Source organism: Carassius carassius, chromosome 37, assembly GCF_963082965.1.
Source record: "Carassius carassius chromosome 37, fCarCar2.1, whole genome shotgun sequence".
Taxonomy (NCBI): Eukaryota; Metazoa; Chordata; class Actinopteri; order Cypriniformes; family Cyprinidae; genus Carassius; species Carassius carassius.
Window position 1 is genome coordinate 6,273,984 of NC_081791.1, and position 21,063 is coordinate 6,295,046.

At 35.4% G+C, this 21,063-nt stretch overlaps 1 protein-coding gene and 2 long non-coding RNA genes across 3 annotated transcripts in view; 2 read left to right on the forward strand and 1 right to left on the reverse strand.

The window, feature by feature from the left end:
* The window catches only part of LOC132117662 (uncharacterized), a 150,746-nt gene that overhangs the window by 69,773 nt on the left and 59,910 nt on the right, over positions 1-21,063 (reverse strand). The window lies entirely within an intron of this gene.
* LOC132117660 (uncharacterized) lies at positions 2,919-4,847 on the forward strand. The gene is made up of 3 exons (XR_009425812.1): positions 2,919-3,533; positions 3,635-3,722; positions 4,814-4,847. It is a non-coding gene; the product is annotated as an uncharacterized LOC132117660 (long non-coding RNA).
* On the forward strand, positions 11,432-19,394 carry tgm1 (transglutaminase 1, K polypeptide). The gene is made up of 13 exons (XM_059527228.1): positions 11,432-11,559; positions 12,523-12,920; positions 13,812-14,063; positions 14,718-14,836; positions 14,993-15,100; positions 16,353-16,530; positions 16,612-16,750; positions 16,856-17,048; positions 17,141-17,291; positions 17,570-17,854; positions 17,935-18,095; positions 18,267-18,403; positions 19,029-19,394. Exons 2-13 carry the CDS (start codon positions 12,524-12,526, stop codon positions 19,171-19,173), a joined length of 2,265 nt encoding a protein of 754 aa, XP_059383211.1. The 5' UTR covers positions 11,432-11,559; position 12,523; the 3' UTR covers positions 19,174-19,394.

The window sequence follows — 21,063 nt, forward strand, 5'->3', positions numbered from 1 at the left end:
TGGGGACATGCTAAATAATTAAAAGTTCTCTCCTGAACTGCACCTTCACTTCCATTTTTCTCTTCAGTTTCTTTATTTTGCCCTGTTATCCATCTCTCTCGTGACTTTAATACTCAAGATTGAACAAAACTATACTTTACAATACAATACTCTACAATACTACAATATCTTTATAGAAAAATCCTAATACTGTACACGAGTCATGTTTTTCCCTTACAAAAATTAACCTTGCTTTTATTAGCCTATATAAAAGTAAAATAACCTTGTTTTGTTTTTGTTTTTTTTTTGCAAATGGATTTGTATTTATTTTTAAATAAATACATTTGTAAAATAATTTTACATTTTTGGTTACCACATTTAAACAATAGTAACCATTTTCTCTGGATTTATAGTTAAATATTTAAATGTTAATCTTCGTAAGGGTTGTGTTGTTGTCTCTCGTAGCTCCCCCTAAACCTATAAAAAAAATCGGAATTTTTTTTAGCTAAATTACTACTATAACATTACAACAGATAATAATGATGTCCTTTATATAGTATTTTGAGTGATGAATGGTGAGCAACGTGCTGCTGCTTGATTAAATAAAATAAAATAAAATAAAAAAGACAAAAAAGCATCTTTACAGATGAAACTGACCTAAAACCCTGAACAGTAGTTCTGCTTCTCTGCTCCAGCTGTGCTCAGCAGCTGTCCACAGTGCACTTTATTCTCTCTCTCTCTCTCTCTCTCTCTCTCTCTCTCGCATTGATTACTCGGAGTCTGATCCAAACCGTTTAGCGGAGGCGCGGAGAGCGCGCGAGTCATGACTAACACTTCATTACTTATTAGAGATTTAATGATCATATGGCGGATTCGCAAATGATCGCTTTAGTACATTCGGCAGGCAATTATACAATAATGATATTAAATAGTGGGGCAAAATCGGCTGCCAGGCCACCGGGAATTGTCCCGGTTCTCCCGGTGTCCAGATCCGCACCTGATTTCCAACACGCAGAATGTGCAAGTCTTATTGCATTTTTGGGGCTTTATATTCACATACACTAGTCCATGTCATGTTTTGATTCAAGTGTACTGACCTACTTTTGATTTAGTCATCCAAAATGTGGCATATTCCGTCCGCGTTAGGCATTCCGTTTTTATGACTGGATTCTACAAACCAGACTGTATTTCCGCATCCCGGAAATTATTAGGGCGGTATGTCTCAGAATAGTCAGCGCATTTTGGGAAAGAAATCAGTTAAATCTGTATGTGAATGTGTGTAAATATTCAAATGTAATCCCCTTTGTAATCGTTAAAAATTTCATAAGTAACTGTAATTTAATTACTCATTTTTTCGTAGTAACTGTAACTAATTACAGTTACAATAATTTTGTAATTAAATTACGTAACGCCGTTACATGTAACTAGTTACTCCCCAACACTGTTAGAATATCATCAAAAAGTTGATTTATTTAACTAATTCCATTCAAAAAGTGAAACTTGTATATTATATTCATTCATTACACACAGACTGATTTATTTCCAATGTTTATTTCTTTTAATTTTTATGATTATAACTGACAACTAAGAGAAAATACCAAATTCTGTATCTCAGAAAATTTGAATATTGCTTAAGACCATAATGACATTTACCGCCAACTGCTGGCAGATTTAGTTTCTTATTTGCAGCATTATTTATTTATTTATTTATGTATGTATTATTATTATTTTAAAGGGAAAAGGGGGGAAAACTTTAAAGGGATAATTCACACAGAAAATAATAATAATAATGTCATAATTTACACTTCCATTTCATCAATGGAGAATAGGACAATGGATGCAATCAAAATTAACAAAAGAGCAATGATATACAAGTGCTATAACACAGTACACGTAGCACTTTTTTTATCATATAATAAAAGAAAACTGATAGAATTTTAAAAGAATATAGCAAAAGTAATAAAAGAAAAATTATATGTATAACAATTAGTTTACGCCAATAATCCTGTCATAGTTTATATGTATGAATGTAACCAATATTGTAATGATCTGAGATTGTATATATTTAATTAAAATAACTCCAACATAAATGACTAAACTTATTGTAAATGTTTTTCAGATATATTTTTCTGATAACATCAGAATGTTTTAAAAATGGCATGACTTCCTGTTCTTGATTAATGAGTGACGGCATTGTTTAAATGTCTCCACCTGTGTGTAGAAACTGATTTGACACATGCATGTGATGACACAAGCATGAGTAATGTCTTGCTCAAGCATTGGCACGTGAGCGATTATAGCTGTTTAACTCTCAAAAGCTTTGACAGGGATTTCAGTCATTTAATAGAGCATGTTTTAAATGTGAAATCCTGGTAAAAAAAATGTGTGTACTCTACTCATTTAGTCATCATAACCAATTGAGTATTAAATGTTAAGCACAAAAATTAATTGGTTAGTCTAAACTGTATTTGAAACTCTTTTAATAAGCAGCAATGAAATCTCTCACCGGATGAGGATCATTTATGTGAATCTTTCACAAGCATACTCCATGATGTAATATCAAAGATTATTGCCTCCCCCGCCCCCATTGTACATGTATAATACACACACACTCCTAATATATATAAAATTGAAAACACACCTGTGTGAGGGAAGTTTTACTCCAAGTACGAATAGCATTGAAATAAAAAACACCAGATAGGAGTTGCGACCTCAGTATTTTTATTTATAAAAAAAAAAAAAAATCCCTATACATTTTTTTGTTAATTAATATCTAGTTGGCCTATACAATATATACAATTAAAAAATATATTATTATTATTCTTTCTTTTTTTTTTAAGTACAATTTATATCTATTTCCATTGTCACAATTTTTGTGAATTTATTAAAGTTTTGATGTGGGTGTATTGTATTATGTTTTTGTTGCTATGTAATGACTGAATTTCAATATGGCATCAGTTATCTTCTATACAAGGAATGACAAACTACAAATAATTAATGCATCTTTTTTTCTGGGTGTGCCCATTAAAGGATTTAGAAAATAGATTAAGAAATAGATTTAAGGGCAAAATGATATTATATAGAAACACCCATACTGGTGTTCTGGATTTAGTCACTGTATAAACACACATTTATCTTCCTGGTTTCTATCAGTGAAGTGACGACAGCAGTTACACCCTGCTCATCAGACTACATAGAGGACAAGAGGAAATCATCTTACAATCTTTGTTACTGGTATTACACCAATCCCTCGTTTGTGCTCGACTTGTTTTCTTGTGTTCAAACAGCCACTCAGTTTTTAATGAGTTTCTCTTGAGGTGTTTTTAAGTGTGGTGGCCTCATCCTTCTCCAGAAGATCTTCCATTCTTTTCAGTCAATGACACAGTGCTTGAAACGAAAGATTACCTTCTGTCTTTGTCTTTCTCTCACTCCTGACACAGAACCTGACGACCCTGTGTCACCTTGATCAGCTTCTCTTGGTGACTCACATCAACCTCTCCTCCAATCAGCTGCTGCGGCTGCCGTCTCAGTTTGCCATGCTGCAGTGCCTCGAGGTCAACTGATGCTTCTCTCTTTTGAGTGATCACACTGGTAGCAGTGTATGGTGAAGGATGCTTCGTATGTTGTGGTTTGACACCTCTGTCAACACTCATAGGTGCTGGAGGCCGATGACAATGCCATTGAAAGTCTGGAGGGACTGTATCATCTGCCTAAACTAGAGGAAGTGTCTCTGTGGAACAACCGTATCCTTTTTCTCAAAACCATTCACGTGTTTTATAAGAAACCCCTTTTCTGGTGTCAGAGGCAGTGCCTGGTTTGACCTTGTCTCAAGGATTCAGTATTCTTCATTAATAAACAGCTAAAGATTATGGAGGGTCAACAAATCTGAAAAGGCAGCAAAATAAATTACTGAAATCTAATCTATCATGTCTATTTCACAAAGAATGGCTTTCTCTGAAATCATTCGGATGATGGCAAATCTCCTCTATTTCATACTCTAGAAAGCATTTTATTTCAATGGTATTTTCCAGAAACTACTATATAGTTGTTTTTGAAAGCAATACCCTTTTTTTTTTTTATAGCAAATATGCATTAAAATGCGCAAAAGTGACAGTAAATTTGTTTCAAAAAGCTTCAATTTCGAATAAATGCTGCTCTTTTGAACTTTACATCAAAAAAAAAAATTGTAAAGAAAGTGTTTCCACAAAAATACTGTATATTATTATATTGCTCATAATATATAGTTGTTTTTGAAAGAAATACTTTAAGCAGAGATGCATTCAATTGATCAAAAGTAAGAGTAGAGATAAAGGATTTGTTTCAAATAAATTATTTTGCCATTTACAAACTTCGTTTTGAAGAATCCTGACAAAAATGCATCAAAGTTTCCACAAATATATGAAGCAGCACAACTGTTTTCAACATTGATAATAAATGATTCTTGAGCAGCAAATCAGTATATTATACTGATTTCTGAAGATCATGTGACACTGAAGACTGGAGTAATGATGCTGAAAATACAGCTGCGCATCACAGAAATAAATAACAATTTACTATAAATTCAAATAGAAAACCGCTATTGTAAATTATAATATTCCACAATATTAGTGTTTTTACTGTATTTTTGATCAAATTAATGCAGCCTTGCTGAGCAGATTTCAAAAACATAAAAAAACCTTGCTACCCCAAATTTTTAAACAATAGTGCACATAATATATGTTTGTCTCTTTCACCAGAATCTGTAATGCACTGTATCTCAGAATGTCTTGTCTGAATGTTAGTGTGGTACTCTGACTGAACCATAAACAAAATGTTTTCTTAACGCATCTTTTAGAAATCTGTAAGCTGTCTGATCTTGAATCATTGGCTGACCCGACTGGACCTGCATGTCAATAAAGAAACATGTTTCTCCCCTATGTCTGTGTCTAATTTGTTTCCATGGGGAATTCTACTGTAATGTTAGTCTGTGGGGTCTTAAATTTGCTCATAAATTTAGATACCCCTTGAAGAATATGTTAATAATTCTAGCAAAATAAGAAAGCCAATGAAAATTGCATGTTATTTCTATCTAGTACTATCCTGAATAAGCTATTTCACATAAACAGATGTTTACAGTGGGTAAAATAATTATTGAACACGTCAAAAAAAAAATTCAGTGAATATTTCTAAAGGTGCTGTTGACAGACAGCTCAAGTAATCCATACAATCCAAAGAAAGCAAAACAATACGTTCAGAAATTAAGCTATGTGTAATAAAATGGAATGACGTGGAAAAAGTACTGAACACATGAAGAAAGGGAAGTGCAAAAAGGCATGGAAAGCCAAGACGTCGGCTGAAATTTCTCAAGAAATCCTGCCTCTAGTCAGTGGACTAGATTAATATTAGCTGCTTCAATCCCAACACCTACAGTACCAGGATGATGAAGATGAAACAAGGTTAGACACTTCAGCAAAAAAAAGTATCCCAAACACAGCAAAGGAAATTCAACTGGTTTCAGAGAAAGAAGATAAAGCAGCTAGAATGGCGCAGCAATCACCTGACATGAATCCAATAGAGAATAAGAACGAAAGATCAGAGTTCACAGAAGAGACCCACAGAACCTTCCAGATTTGAAGAATGAGCCAAAATCACCTAAGCAATGCATGCGACTAGTTTCTCCATAGAGGAGACATCTTGAAGCTGTCATTACCAACAAAGACTTTTGTATTAAGTATTAAATAAACTTCAGTAGTTCAATACTTTTTCCCTGCATCGTTCCATTTTATCACAAAGAACTTAATTTCTGAACTTATTTGCTTTCGTTGAAAGCGAAGTGACATGTAGCCATGTACAGTGACCCATTCTCAAAATTAGTACTCTGCATTTATCCCATCCAAAGTACACACAAACACATGATTGCTGCGGCGCCCAGGGACCAGTTGGGGGTTCAGTGCTTTGCACAAGGGGACCTGAGTCGTGTTATTGAAGGTGGGAGAGAGTGCTGTACATTCACTCCCCCCTCCTACAATACCCACCAGCATGAGACTCAAACCCGCAACTTTGGGTTACGAGTCCAACTTTCTAACCAGTAGGCCACAACTTTCCCTTGTGTGTATTGATCACTTTGGTTGTCATCGACATCTGGTGAAAATTACAAGTCAACAGCACCTTTAGAAATATAGACGTGTTACCCACACAAGACAAAATAATAACTGAATTTACAAAAATTACCCCGTTCAAAAGTTTGAATCTTTATACTGTGTGTCATTTCCTGGATCACATGTTAGTTGTGTGATATTTAACTAAAGGGTATGTCCAACCCTGTTCTTGGAGATCTATTTTCCTGAAAAGTTCAGCTCCAACGCTGATCAGCACAGCTTAACCAGCTATTCAAGATCTTCAAGAGCACTTGATAATTACAGGCAGGTGTACTGAAGCAGGGTATGAACTGAACTCTGTAGGTTGGTAGATCTCCAGGAAAAGGGTTGGGCACTGCCTGTCTGTTGGGGTTTTCCTAACTCTACCACACTCCTCCCTGTCTCTGCTAGGCCTACCATAGCATCCTTCCTCACAGCACTGATACTGGAAAACCAGTGGTCTCTGGCAATACTGATTCCAGCAACATCCTATTTAATGAACACAGTATAGCACGTAAACATTACAGCTAAATATTTTCTTACTGGCTGCTCTCAACATTGGAATACACAGGAATACAAACGAATAATAATAGCACAGAAGGGAATAGAATATATATCAAAAACTATAAATAGTAGCAGCAGTAATATTTTACATTTTAAAATAATTTTTGATATACAATTATTTGTGAATTAAAGTATGCTAAAGTCTTGCTATGTGCTGTGTGTGTGTGTGACATACATGCATATGTTCCTCTTATGCTAAGGGTTAATAGATGCAAACAAGATCAAGACAAGGGAGAACATAAGTAAGACAATGGCTTATAACACTTTATCTAAATTGCATATGAGTGCCTGTAATAGAAGCCTATGTTCAATCCTACCTAAGGATTAATTGCATATTTTAAACATACATACTCTAATTATGTATAAAATATATAAATATATATAGTTCTACCCGAAGCTTACAACTATTTAATACAATTTAGGCTACTGTCAAAAAAATAAATAATAATAACAATATGTGACGAGTGGGGCGGGGCCGAGGGACGTGGGAATGAGGAGTGAGGCCGGTGGAGTGATTGGGAAATGAGCGACACCTGCGGCCCACCACCGGTCTCGAGTCCCACGGAGGAGATGGAAGGATATAAAACAGGAGCAACGACAGTGAAGGACGAGAGAGGACCAGGCCTGGTGCTGATGCGCTGTTTTGTGTTTATTTTTGATTATTAAAGTTTTATTTGATTGTCCGCCGGTTCCCGCCTCCTTCTTCCCGATGATTATGAAGGTTATATTATTACACAATAATTAAGCTTTTACTAAAAACTAGCTTATTTCACACTCGCATTCGCGTTTCGTATTTTGACTGAGCGTCACATAACCTCTAATCGGTTCGGTCGGCCCATCTCGGGACCAGGCGGCTGGCCTTTGCCGACTGGGCCAAATGCTCTACATTTATTATTATTAATATCATTGTTAACCATAGTGAAATCTTTCAAGCGATAAAAACCTATGTGCTGTTGGAATTATGTTTAGAATTGCCAGATGGACAATCCGCCCCTGCAGGTAGGCGTTTGAAGAAAATAACTGATAGTTGTGGTATTTATGAATACAAAAGGCAAATTCTATTTAATGCATAGATGTTTAGTATTTATTTTAAAGCATCGTTATAAAACAGTTATGTTTGTTGAGCAGTAATTACAGTGAAGGTTTTCATTTCATATTGTGTAGCATTTTATGCTCCACCTTCTGCTCCACTCTTATGTGTTGTTTAGACAGTGTCTGCCCCTTGACTTCCAGGTCAGTTCATATCACCTCTTCTGCCCCTTGGCTATCTGATGTTCTCTGTGAGCATCGTTTAAGTTCAGAGCTGCAGAAAGAGTATGGCGCAAATCACAAAATCCTACTGACCTTAATGTATATTTATCACTCGTAACTTCATTCTCTGCTAATGTCTCCACTGCTAAAAGGGCGTACTATCACAACAAAATGAACAATTTGCCTAACTCTCGCATGCTCTTTAAAACATTTTCCTCCCTCATTTGTCCTCTTCCTCCCCATCCTTCATCAACTCTAACAGCTGACGACTTTGACACATTCTTCATTAATAAAATTACAAACCTCAGTGCGCAATTTGCCACACCACAACTGTCAAACACATCTTACCAGCAAACATACACTCATTTACATCCTTCTCTTCACTCTCTGAGGCAGAAGTCTCAAAATTCATCCTTTCTAATGATCTTGTTACTTGCCCGCTTGATCCTATTCCATCTCATCTCCTTCAAGCCATTTCTCCTGCAGTTGTACCTGCACTCACTCACATCATCAACACATCCCTCCACACTGGTGTTTTCCCCTCATCATTTAGACAGGCTCGTATAACTCCACTACTTAAGAAACCCACCCTCAACCCATCCTTTTTAGAGAACTACAGATCAGTTTCCCTTCTTCCTTTCATTGCAAATCACTTGAACGAGCTGTGTTCGACCAAGTCTCTGCATTTCTCACACAGAACAACCCCTTTACAACAACCAATCTGGCTTCAGAAGTGGACATTCATCCGAGACTGCCTTGCTCTCAGTTGTTGAGCCCTAAGATTGGCATGAGCAGAGACCAGATCTTTAATACTTATCTTGCTTGATCTGTCTGCTGTTTTTGACATGGTTAACCACCAGATCCTCATATCAACCCTATGGACAAAGGGCATCTCAGGAACCACACTCCAGTGGTTTGAGTCTCACCTATCAGATAGGTCCTTCAACGTATCTTGGAGAGGTAAGGTGTCCAAGTCACAACATCTAACTTCTGGGGTGACTCAGGGCTCAGTTGTTGGACCACTTCTCTTCTCTGTCTACATGGCATCACTAGGTTCTGTCATTCAGAAACATGGCTTTTCATTCCACTGCTATGCTGATGACACTCAACTCTACCTCTCATTCCATCCTGATGATCCGACGGTAGCTATTCGCATCTCAGCTTGTCTAACAGACATTCTTGCTGGATGAAGGACCATCACCTTCAACTCAACCTTGCCAAGATAGAACTGCTTATGGTAAAAAAAAAAAAAAAAAAAAATCATTTAATCAAAATTTCACCATCCAGTTAGGTTCATCAACCATAACTCCTTCAAAAACAGCCAGAAACCTTGGAGTTATGATTGATGATCAGCTGAATTTCTCAGACCACATTGCTAAAACTGCCCGGTCCTGCCTGGTCCTGCAGATTTGGTCTATACAACATCAGGCCTTTTCTTTCAGAACATGCAACACAACTTCTTGCTCAAGTTTTTATTCTGCCCAGGCTAGAATAATGCAAAGCTCTCTTGACAGTTCTTCCATTCACTTCTATTAAACCTCTACAATTAATCCAAAATGCCGTTGCAAGAGTTATCTTTAATGAGCCAGTAGGAACAAACATCACACCTCTATTCATCAATTTGCACTGGCTACCAGTAGCTGCTTGCATTAAAATTCAAGGCAATAATATTTTTAGCCTACAAAACCACTACTGGCTCTGCAACATTTTACCTAATTTCATTACTTCTAGAGTTATGTGCCTCTAGAAGCTTGCGTTCTGCAAGTAAACGGCACTTGACTGTGCCATCTCAGACGCACAAAATCACTTTCACTGAATTTTACATCAATAAACTACTAAAAACATATCTTTATTTCACCCTCTAACTCTAGCCCTTTCTATTCTATTTGAATTCTACTTAATCTATTTATCATATTTTTTTTTTACTAAAAACAAAACTTTTTTTTTCTATTCTATCTACTTGTTTTTCTTTGTGTGTGTGTGTGTATGTTACTTAGTTATGTTCACCAAGTTCTCTAATCTATCTAACAAATAAAAAATTGCATTATTGGCATGACTATAAAAAATACAATATTGCCAAAGCATAGAATATATGTGGAGAGGTCATTTCACGATATTGGTGCCTTTTCCACTTGGAAAACTTTAAACTTTAAAAAATTAATCAGTTTTTTTTTTAATATCCATAAAATGAAGATACATTATGTAATTTATTATTTTATTACTATTTTTCTTCCTCATGTTTTGGTATTTTTGTCAACCCTGTTACTGACACAAGCGTTACTATATACTTAGAACTACTATAAGAGCAGCAATTTAGTCACTCTTTTAAATTAAATTAAATTAAATTAAAATATATATATATATATATATATATATATATATATATATATATATATATATATATATATATATATATATATATATATATATATATATATATATATATATATATATATATATATATATATATATATATATAAATATAATTCAGATGACCAAGAACATCCTAATTTTGGAAAGGTGACCACATGCCAGTTAAGATGTTTATGTATTTATTTTTACAAAAGAGATGTTAAAAAATGGCTTCCTCCACAATAACATATAATTAAATTTACAATGGAAAAACCTGGACAGTTGGATTAAATATCATTTTCACAATTTTTATGAACCTGATGACAGAAACAGGAATGTAACTGAGACGACAGGACACACATTGTTCAGCACACTACACTTTTTTCCCAAGTTTTACCATTTTTAATTGCATTATATGATTTTGCACTTACTATTCTAAACAGTCGGTTTTTAAGTTTAAGTCAGTTCATTGTTGATTTAGCATTACATTTCTAAGAAATCTAATGTCTCAATGGTATTGTCATTAGATAATGTGTTCCATCTATTTGAATATATGACTAGGTGCCTTTCATACAGAATGCACTTATGTGTTGACAAAGATGCAATTTAACTGATTAATCTGCATGATTGTGACACACTCTGCTGCCAAAGGTGTAATGAAGCTGTGATTAAATGTTTTCTTTAGTCCCATGCCCTGCCCAAACACCACTGAAAACCAGATATACGAACTTTCACTAAACGTGTGTAGGAGAAATGATATCATAAGTAATCATGCTCACATGTGGTTGCTATAGTGGCTTCAGGAGTGACTTGTGTTTGGTCTTTATGTGTTTATTCGTATCATTAGCACACATGATGCTGAATCCCTCTATAACTTCATCCATTGATGTTGCTGCACTCTATGAAAATGAATGATTCACACATTCATATTTATATTTAGTATTTGTGATTTTGTCTTACTGCCACCCTTGCTTTCTCAGAGAAAAGTGTGTAGGTAGGTAGACTGACCAGGTTAATCTGTGTGTCATCTTCATTCACATTCACCCTTGGATTACATGCATTAAATATCAGAGTGGTAAAAGTCCTGTTAAACTAGTCCTGTTAAACCAGTTCGCATGCAATCTTCGCAGCTGGAAGCCCTACCCCTACAGGTAATGCTAAAAGCTAGAAACTTCCGTTCAGAGTGAGTCTCACTGATCACCGCTCAGTCACTCACATGAGTCTACAGATATATTTAGTTTGGAGACGGACATAAACAGGACTGACACTTCTACAAACAGATAAGGACCGCAAACAAGTAAGAAACACTCTTTATCAATATTATATTAAAGGAACTGAAAGGATTCCTGATTAAAACTAGACAGATCTTCAGGAACTTGAAATATAACATCATAAGATCATTATACTGTGTTTGCATTAGCACTACAATAGTATTTTGCTGGAAATTGTAGTTAGAAATCCCAATTGTTGTAAAATTTGTATGAGCAATTAACCCAGAATATGAGTATCTGTAAACTGTCACTTATGCTAAACAAGTCTGCATTCATCTGATTAAAAATACAGTAAAAATAAACATTACAATTATTACAATTTAAAGTCACTTTTTTTCTATTTCAATACATTTTAAGATAATGTTAATTTTTTATATTAATAATAATATTTTGTAAAAATTGTGTTTTTTTTTATGAATATAGAGTTGAACAACATTTGAACAACATTTATTTGAAATATAAATCTTTTGTAACATTATAAACATTTTTACTATCACTTTTGTTAAATTTAATCAATAATCATTGCTGAATAAAATAATAAAACTACATACAATTATTACGTAAGTAGGAACTGTGTCCAGGAAATAAACGTTTGAATATGAATCAATTGATATGGGTTTAATTTGCAATTATAACCATCTGACTGTACATTATTATTACACCATGCTTGAAAAATATATGAATACATGAATGTGAAAAGTGATTACATTAACAGTCTATAGTAATTGTTGAATAGTAAAAAATAAATACAAATATTTTGGGGTAAAAAAAAAACCCTGATCAGTTGAAGGGGCTGAAGTTCCTCTTTGGAAAAAAAAGAAAAAAAAATACCCTGTTGTGTATTTCAAACAAGAATAGACGCAAAGAGTCAAAAGGAAACAATACTGGAAAAGAACATTAAAAAAAAACAGTCTTAGACAAATTCTTATTTAAGATTGTGTGTTTGTCTAAACCCTTCAGAAATGCCCCGTGTCTGTTTTATTCCTCAGTATGCCTGTAGAAACACTATCAATCAGAAACCGCTCTGCCATTGGCCGCTTTCCATCTGGCACTCTTACGCTGGAGGATCCAGACAAGCTGAAGCCACAGAAGCCAGACACGAAGTGGACATGTAGCACATGGTTTCGACAGTGCTGCCAGCGCTGCTGCTGCCGCAGAAAAGATCCCCCAGATCCCCTCCCTCTCTCTCTGTCAGATACTCTACTGGAGGTACGTTCTATAGACCTTCTCAAATCGAAAAAAGAACAGAACCGTCTGGAGCATCATACGGATCGCTATCTCAGCGAGCACCTCATCATCCGCAGAGGCCAGACCTTCCAGATGTGGATTGAGCTCTCACGGGCTTTCAACTCAAAGACAGATAAACTTCAGTTAGATCTGAAACTAGGTGAGTTTTGCCACCTCACTTCTAGCCCAACAGGAAGCCTAAGCATGCTCACCTTCGATCTGTGTGGACCGGTGATTGTGTATATGTGCACAATAACATCACTTGCAATCATTCTTCTTGTTTAAACTCAGAATTGTAATGGAAATGTGAATGTGAACTTAAAGAATGAAAATAATGAAATTGTGAGCTATTGGCTTCACTGCTGTCTATAAATGCATTCAATACACACTTGGTAAAACATCATATAATTAATTACACTTTGATTTAGAAAGTTTGGGGTTCATTATATGTTTTAATGTATTTAATGCAAACTAATGTATTAAAATGCAAACAGTAATGCTATAAAATATTATTACAATTAAAAAAAAATTCTATGTGAATGTATTCTAAAATGTAATTTATTCCTGTTATCTTGTTTAAACTCAAAATCAAAATGTAATTGATCGACTTGCACTCATCATTCAAATCTTTGGGGTTAGTTTGATTTGATTTGATTTTTTAAAAGCTTTTATTCAGCAAGGACACATTAAGTTTAAAAAAAAAAACTGATTTCACAAAGATATTAAGCAATACGACTGTTTTCATCATTGATAAGAAGAAAAATAAAGACTGGAGTAATGATGCTGAAAATAGCTTTGCATCACAGGAATAAATGACACTTACATATAACATATACTCAAACAGAAAACAATTATTATAAATCGCAATAATGTTTCACAAGATCAAACAAATGCAGCCTTTGTGAGCATAAGAGACTTCTTTCAGAAACGTTAATATATACTTTTGAACAGTGTATACATCATGTTTATGGATATGGTCAAGTTACATCATTTTGAATTTGTCACTCTATGTTTGTGTGCCATTTTTATTTTTTTATTTTAATTTTTTCAGGTAATCTCCCAGATGTATCCAAAGGCACACATGTGATCGTTCCTTTGGTTGAGGATCTGCAGGATGGCTGCTGGGAAGCCAAGTTAGTTGAACAGAAAGGCAGCAGAATAAAACTCTCTGTCAACTCTCCACCAACTGCTGCTATTGGCAAATACAAGTTCTGTGTTGCAACATCTTCCCCAACGGGCGAGGCCATGTCCCCATGCAGTCCCGACAACGACATCTACATGCTGTTCAACCCCTGGTGCGAAGGTACAAACAAGGGTGGGGTGAGAGAGAGAATGACTACTTCAGGACATACAGACAAAAACATTGCTGTAGTGTGATATTATCTGGCACATTTCATATGTACAGTACCCTTTAGTGACAAATCTCATGTTAACTGTAAATCTATTATATATATTAGACATTAGATATCTTTTATCTAACATTACATGAATCTAACATTACAAGTAGAATGTTATAAAAACATCAAATGTCAGTATCCTTTCAAATTTTTAGTCAGATCTTGACATTTCCAGTTGTCCATTAATATTATAATGTCTACATAATCTATTAAATTGATATTCAATTCATTTAACCTATATTATATTTACCACTAGCATGCTTTCTCCCTCATTTTGCTCACTCCGTAATGTATGATTACAAAAACATAATCACGTCTTTTAAACTGTGACATCCATTATTTGGACCAAACTGACTTGGACTAATAAATAAAGAAAATGCAAGTGCAAGTAAATAACGAAGAAAAAATTATATAATTGATTGGAAAAGAATTAGGAGTGAAAGTTTCAGGGCATGTTTCGTCCTGTTTTTGGTCCACCTTTTTATTGTTCTTTCCTTACATCACACTCTAAAGAAATCATTCCAAGACGCTGAATCATCCAGTTTCTCGTTCTCTCCTAGATGACTCTGTGTACATGGATAATGAGGAGGAGAGGAAAGAGTATGTGTTAAATGACATGGGTCTAATCTATTATGGAACGGACAGCCAGATTGGAGACATTCCGTGGAATTTTGGCCAGGTCTGAGCAATCCATTCATGTACATCTAGTGTTTCAATAAAAGATAAAGTGACTAACTAAATAGATTCCTTCTTAACGTCAACATATTGCAGAAAATCAGATATCAAATCTCCAGATTAAATGAAATGAAATATTTGCTCATTCCTTGTGTTATAGTTTGATAAGGGCATTCTTCCTGCCTGTCTCTTTTTGCTGGAGCGCAGTGGAGCCCCAGCTTCAGGATGTGGAGATCCTATCAATGTGGTCAGGCTTTTGTCTGCAATGGTGAGTTTGAACGTTCCTATTAAAGGAGTCATATCATTATTTTCTTCCACTGGAGTCCACTTATAACGATACATTAATATTAATCTAATTAATATCTATTTCAGTCGTGAAACTCTAAATGATGCCATTACATACAGTTTGCTAGCAATCACATAATTTACTACATGGCACAACTGTGCTTGCTTCCTCAATTTTTAAACAGTCTGGTTCAGTGTGTTCACTGTAAACTGGACCTGCAGCACAGAGTAGAGTTTCTCTGAAACCCTCCACCTCCTCCAGCTCCACCGGTCTATATCTGTTACGGGATTTAAATATGCCTATTCATGCAGCAGCAGCACATCCCAGGCTACACACTGCAAGCCTTAGTTTCTCAAAGGGAAAAAATGCATATTCTGTCATTATTACTCACCCTCATGTCATTCCAAATCTCTAAGGCCTTCATTCCTCTTTGGAACACAAGTCAAGATATTTTTGATGAAATCCGAGAGCTTTCTGATCCTGTATAGACAGCAGCACAACTGACATGTTTAAGGCCCAAAAAGGTAGTAAGGACATCATTAAAATAGTCCATGAGAAATCATTGGTTTAACCGTAATGTTATGAAGCTACGAGAATATACGTCTTGGTACTCTTGTGAATGTGCATGAAAGACTGACATGGAAAAGAAGAAATTATTTGTGCACAAAAATTATTTTCATAGCTTCATAACATTACTGTTGAACCACATCACATGGCCTATTTTAACAATGTCTTTACTAATTTTCTGGGCCATAAAACGTTTCAGTTGTGTTGCTGTCTATGCAACCTTTGCAGTGTACAAAATAGACTTTATAGTGGAAAAATAAATTATTTAAATTATTAAATTACATAAATCTTTAAATTCTTAAAACGTTTTTATTTAATTATTTTATTTATTTATTTTGTACTCTTTTAGGAAAAATTCACTGAAAGACAATATATGTCTATGGCACCATCACAAAAAAAAAAAGAAAAAAAAAAAAAAAAAAAAATTCAATCTGTTCTATTTTTTATGTAGTACATCTAGACATGTGGTGCTGGGGAGGAGGGAGGCTAAAGAAAATTCTCATGACACACAGCAGGAAATAGATAGAAAAGAGGGACTGATTAACTGCTGTCAGCTTGAAGGACTCAAAAAGTGTTTCATGACTGAACTATGCAAGAATGCAACTACGACTGCAACAACTAAATATTCTGAATGCAAGAAGAATATCTTTTGTCTTACGTTTGACAGATTAACTCCCCGGATGACAGCGGTGTGTTGGTAGGCAACTGGTCGGGTACGTATGATAATGGCATGGCTCCCACATTCTGGAGTGGTAGCAGTGACATTCTGAGAAAGTACTATGAAAGTGGAGGAACACCGGTTAGATACGGACAGTGTTGGGTCTTCTCTGGGGTCACCACCTCAGGTATGAATATGTGCTTGAGAATGAGTAAGAGCACATTCATTTGACTTGAGCATAACACTTAAAAGTCTTTCGTATTTTCAGTGATGAGGTGTTTAGGGATTCCAACCCGGAGCGTTACAAATTTCGAGTCTGCTCATGACTCAGATGTCTCCTTGACAACAGACGTGTATTTAGATGAGAACTTCCAGCCAATTGAGGAGCTCAATCAAGATTCTGTCTGGTTAGTTAACACTTCATTCACAAAACTGCCTCAAACTCGGGAGAGTCACAAATCTGAATGTGCACATCAGAAAATGGCATTAAACATGCAAATTCCTGTCTACAGGAACTTCCATGTGTGGAATGACTGCTGGATGGCCCGTCCAGACCTACCCGCGGGTATGGGGGGGTGGCAAGTAGTAGATGCTACCCCTCAGGAGACCAGTCAGGGGGTTTTCCGCTGTGGTCCCGCTTCTGTCGCTGCTGTCCGGAACGGACAGGTTTACCTTAAGCATGACACACCATTCGTATTTGCAGAGGTATACCTAAACGTCTATAACTTTTAGTTAGTTTTTTTAATGAGGCCCAAAGAGACTTGTAGGTACTAAGTGTTCTGTTCTCTTTTTTCAAGGTGAACAGTGATAAAGTGTACTGGCAGCGAACTGCTGATGGCTTTACTCCTGTCCAAGTTAATAAGAAAGCAATAGGTCACTGCATCAGCACTAAAGCTGTTGGCTCTGATGACCGTGAGGACATCACACACCTCTACAAACATCCAGAAGGTAAAAAATAAATTAAAATAATAAAATTTATTTGAAAAGCTACCTGAAAACGATGTATTCCGAACAAGAACTGTTTAAAAGGTTTAGTCACACCAAATTTTGAAAGCATCCTCACTTTTACTTTTAAATGCCAAAAACGTTTAACAGTAGGTTTCTTCAGGTTGTCTTGGAAATGTTCTTCTGGGTGCAGTCCAGATTCTCAGTTTTTAAAATAAATAAATCTGGACAAAAGTGAGTGTCACGTCACTCTTCCATATATTTGCTGTCCCTGTCATTAGATTCAGAGGAAGAGCGCATAGCTGTGGAGACTGCCTGTCAGTATGGCTCTAAAGCAGCGATCTACAACATCTCCAGTGCTAACGATGTCACCATCCAGATCTCCATGGATGAAGAAGAACCTCAGCTTGGTGCAGATGCTAAACTGCTCATCACTGTGAAGAACACAAGCTCAGAACTGCGTACTTTCTCCATCCAAGGCCAGGTTGTCGTTATGTACTATACTGGGGTGCATAAAGCTACAGTGAAGAAAGACCAGGTTCCTGTCGAACTCCAGCCCAATGAAGGTGAGAGAACTCAGGCAATAATGTCGCTTTGAATGAATTTTGATGAATGTGGATGAATTTTCTTCTCTTAATCGCTATAGTTGAGACGGTGGAGTGGTGTCTGCTCTATGATCACTATAAAGACCAGCTGGTGGACCAGGCCATGATGATGCTCACACTCACTGGACGCGTCACTGAGACCAAACAGGTTCTGGCAACCCAGTTTCGGTTCAGACTGCGCACACCAGACCTAGTCATCAAAGTGAGTTTAAAAGACTTCTCTGTTTTAATCTCAAAATGATCCACGTGTATGCGTAGAGGTTAATATGTGTGGTAAATTGATTGAACTCTTTGTGTGGATTCATTTAATTACATCAACTTTGAAATCTCACTTACATCTCTTGTTGTAAATGTGTGCTTGTTTACCTCCCAGCCTGAAGGGGACGCTGTAGTTGGCAAAGAAATGAAGGCTACGGTTGTTTTCCGTAATCCACTTAAGCGCACACTGAAGAATGTGAAGTTTCGCTTTGAAGGACTGGGACTGCAGAGTGTCAGGGAGGTTTCCTACGGGTAAGACGGTCATTGTTAAATGTGAATGTGAACTTAAAGAATGAAAATAATGACATTGTGAGCTATTGGCTTCACTGCTGTCTATGAATGCTTTCAGTAAACACGTAGTAAAACATAATATAACTAATTACACTTTGATTTATAAGTTTGGGGTTCATAAAATGTTTTCATGTATTTAATGCATTCATATGATAAATATAAAATGCAAACAGTAATAATAAAAAAGTTTTATGTGTATTCTAAAATTTTAATTTATTCCTGTGATGTAAAGCTGATGATTTTTTTAATTATCATAAAATTCAACAACAACAATAATAATTCTTATTATTATTTAAAAGTTTTTATTATCGATCATTATTATTATTATTATTATTATTCAATTATCATCAGTGTTGAACTCAGTGTTTATATATAAACACAAAAGGTATGAATGTAACAAATTTTGTTAACCCATTTACAACCATAATAATTCCATATAATTGTATAATATTTGTGCAATATATATATATATATATATATATATATATATATATATATATATATATATATATATATATATATATATATATATATATATGCAACATGGTTTCTCTCTTATCCCTCTCTCTATTGTTCTTTTTCCCAGAAATATAGAAAGTTTGGCTGCAGTGACACTGACCGAGAAGTTTATTCCTTTGGAGGCCGGCCCACAGAAACTTCTAGCGTCACTCGACTGCCGTCAGCTGTCTCAGGTGCATGGAGTCGCCAACATCACTGTCAAAGCACTGTGAGACATCTCTTCACTGCACGGGACCTTCAGTGGCGCTGCAATTCATTAAGAAAATCTCAATCTAGGACATTCTTTTCTTAGCCATGTCTGAAGGGTTGTTTTTAATCTAGCAGACAGCTTGAGAATATCTTTTGGCACACATTCTCAAATGCACCTGCATTTTTGCACAGTGTAGTACAATAACCACTTGTGCACATTTTAAATAGGTTTATTTAACAACTTTTAAAACATTATTTATTTTTGTTACATGAACCAAAATGTCTGTATAAACTTTTGTTGCTTTAAAAGGTTGTGTAATAATCAAGACTCCATAATCATCGGGAAGAAGGAGGCGGGAACCGGCGGACTTTTCTAAATCATATGAAGTCTGGACTGTTTTGTCAACCATATCTGATTTTTAAATGAACATGTTTCTGAGGCATGTAAATATAATACTTTTATATATAGAAAATATTTAGATCTGCTAGTTTCATAGGTATTAACTCATGTTTCATTCATCACTGTACTACAATAAGTACTGTTTTTACATTACCGTAAGGGCTAGGTGTAAACACACAGGTGTAAAACACAATCTAATAGGTAGAAAGTTACATTTATTGTTCGTTTCCGTTTTTAGCTGTATCTCTTCTAGCCACAACCACAGTAAGATTCGTTTGAAATAGAACAGCTGGTGAAGACGTGACAGGTACAAGAAAAAATGTATGCACACCCGTACACAAGAGACAGAGATATTGGGGGAAATGAAGAAAAGGAAAACACTTTAAAGCTTTTTATGTGATGGCCATGGTTTCAGAAATTGCTGTGAGTGTATAGGATGGCCTGGATGAGTTTTGCTTAGGGCTCCAGATGTCTGAGAGGAATATAAGCCCGCACCCAAACAGGATGAGCAGCATTACTGAATGACAGTCAAAGCAGACACCAGTTCCACAGTAAAGGTTCCTTATAGATCACACCAGACCACAAAAAAATGAAGGCGCATTTAAGATTCATTGGAGTGTTGTGTATATTTTTAGAAGACTAAATTCAGAATGTGCTATTTACGGTCAAGCGTATTCAGTTGAGCCCTCCCCATCATCTCTTTCCCGCTCTGAAACCCGCCCTGCACTAAAGTCAGTGTTACAGATGAGTATGGCATATATTAAATGGATCTTGAAGCTGTTGACCGTTGTTTTAATATTGAATTGCATGATTTTGTTCTACTATGGGGAGCGTAACATCTCTGAGTGATTTGATCATATTTTTATCACTAATTGAATTTGTACTATTTATATAAACTTATGTATATATTGCATTATATACAGCAGCTGACTAATTACATAAGATGTTTATACTCTATGACTGCACTGAATAAAGAAAATGCTAATATATATGTATGTATATATATAAACCAGGCGTAAGGGTGCATTGCTTTTGATTTTTTCTATTACCATCATGTTTCTTACATTATCACTCAGATGAGCAACTACTAATGTGGTGAAAAATAATTGCATGCAATTTTTATATTACTGTGTCACAGCAGATGTGTCCTACTTGTAATTGTTCTAATGTTGATGATTAGTTTAAGTGAGGCAGTAACTAACACTACACACTATAATACATGCTCTTCGTTTCTTTAAAAATATAGAGATAAATGTATATATTTTGCTGGAAAATGACACTGAAATGTAGCTAATACTCGATGCAAACACACTCTTTTATTTATGTTTTTGTTTATTATCTGTATGTGTGAGATGTTTTTCTTCTTCTATATGCAGACTATCTAACCGCATAACATGAATATTGTTCATAGCATTAGTCAGAATCTTTGTCATTGAGTATGTTTATTGTACTCACATGTTTAGGTTACACATTACATAATTACACATACATTGTTTTAAATGAAGATTCACTA

Bases quoted from the DNA above. Each gene is read 5' to 3' on its own strand.
- tgm1 (XM_059527228.1), top strand. From the start codon at position 12,524: ATGCCTGTAGAAACACTATCAATCAGAAACCGCTCTGCCATTGGCCGC. The intron at 14,064-14,717 runs GTACAAACAAGG...GTTCTCTCCTAG, and splicing joins GTTCAACCCCTGGTGCGAAG to ATGACTCTGTGTACATGGAT. The intron at 17,855-17,934 runs GTGAGAGAACTC...TAATCGCTATAG, and splicing joins CGAACTCCAGCCCAATGAAG to TTGAGACGGTGGAGTGGTGT.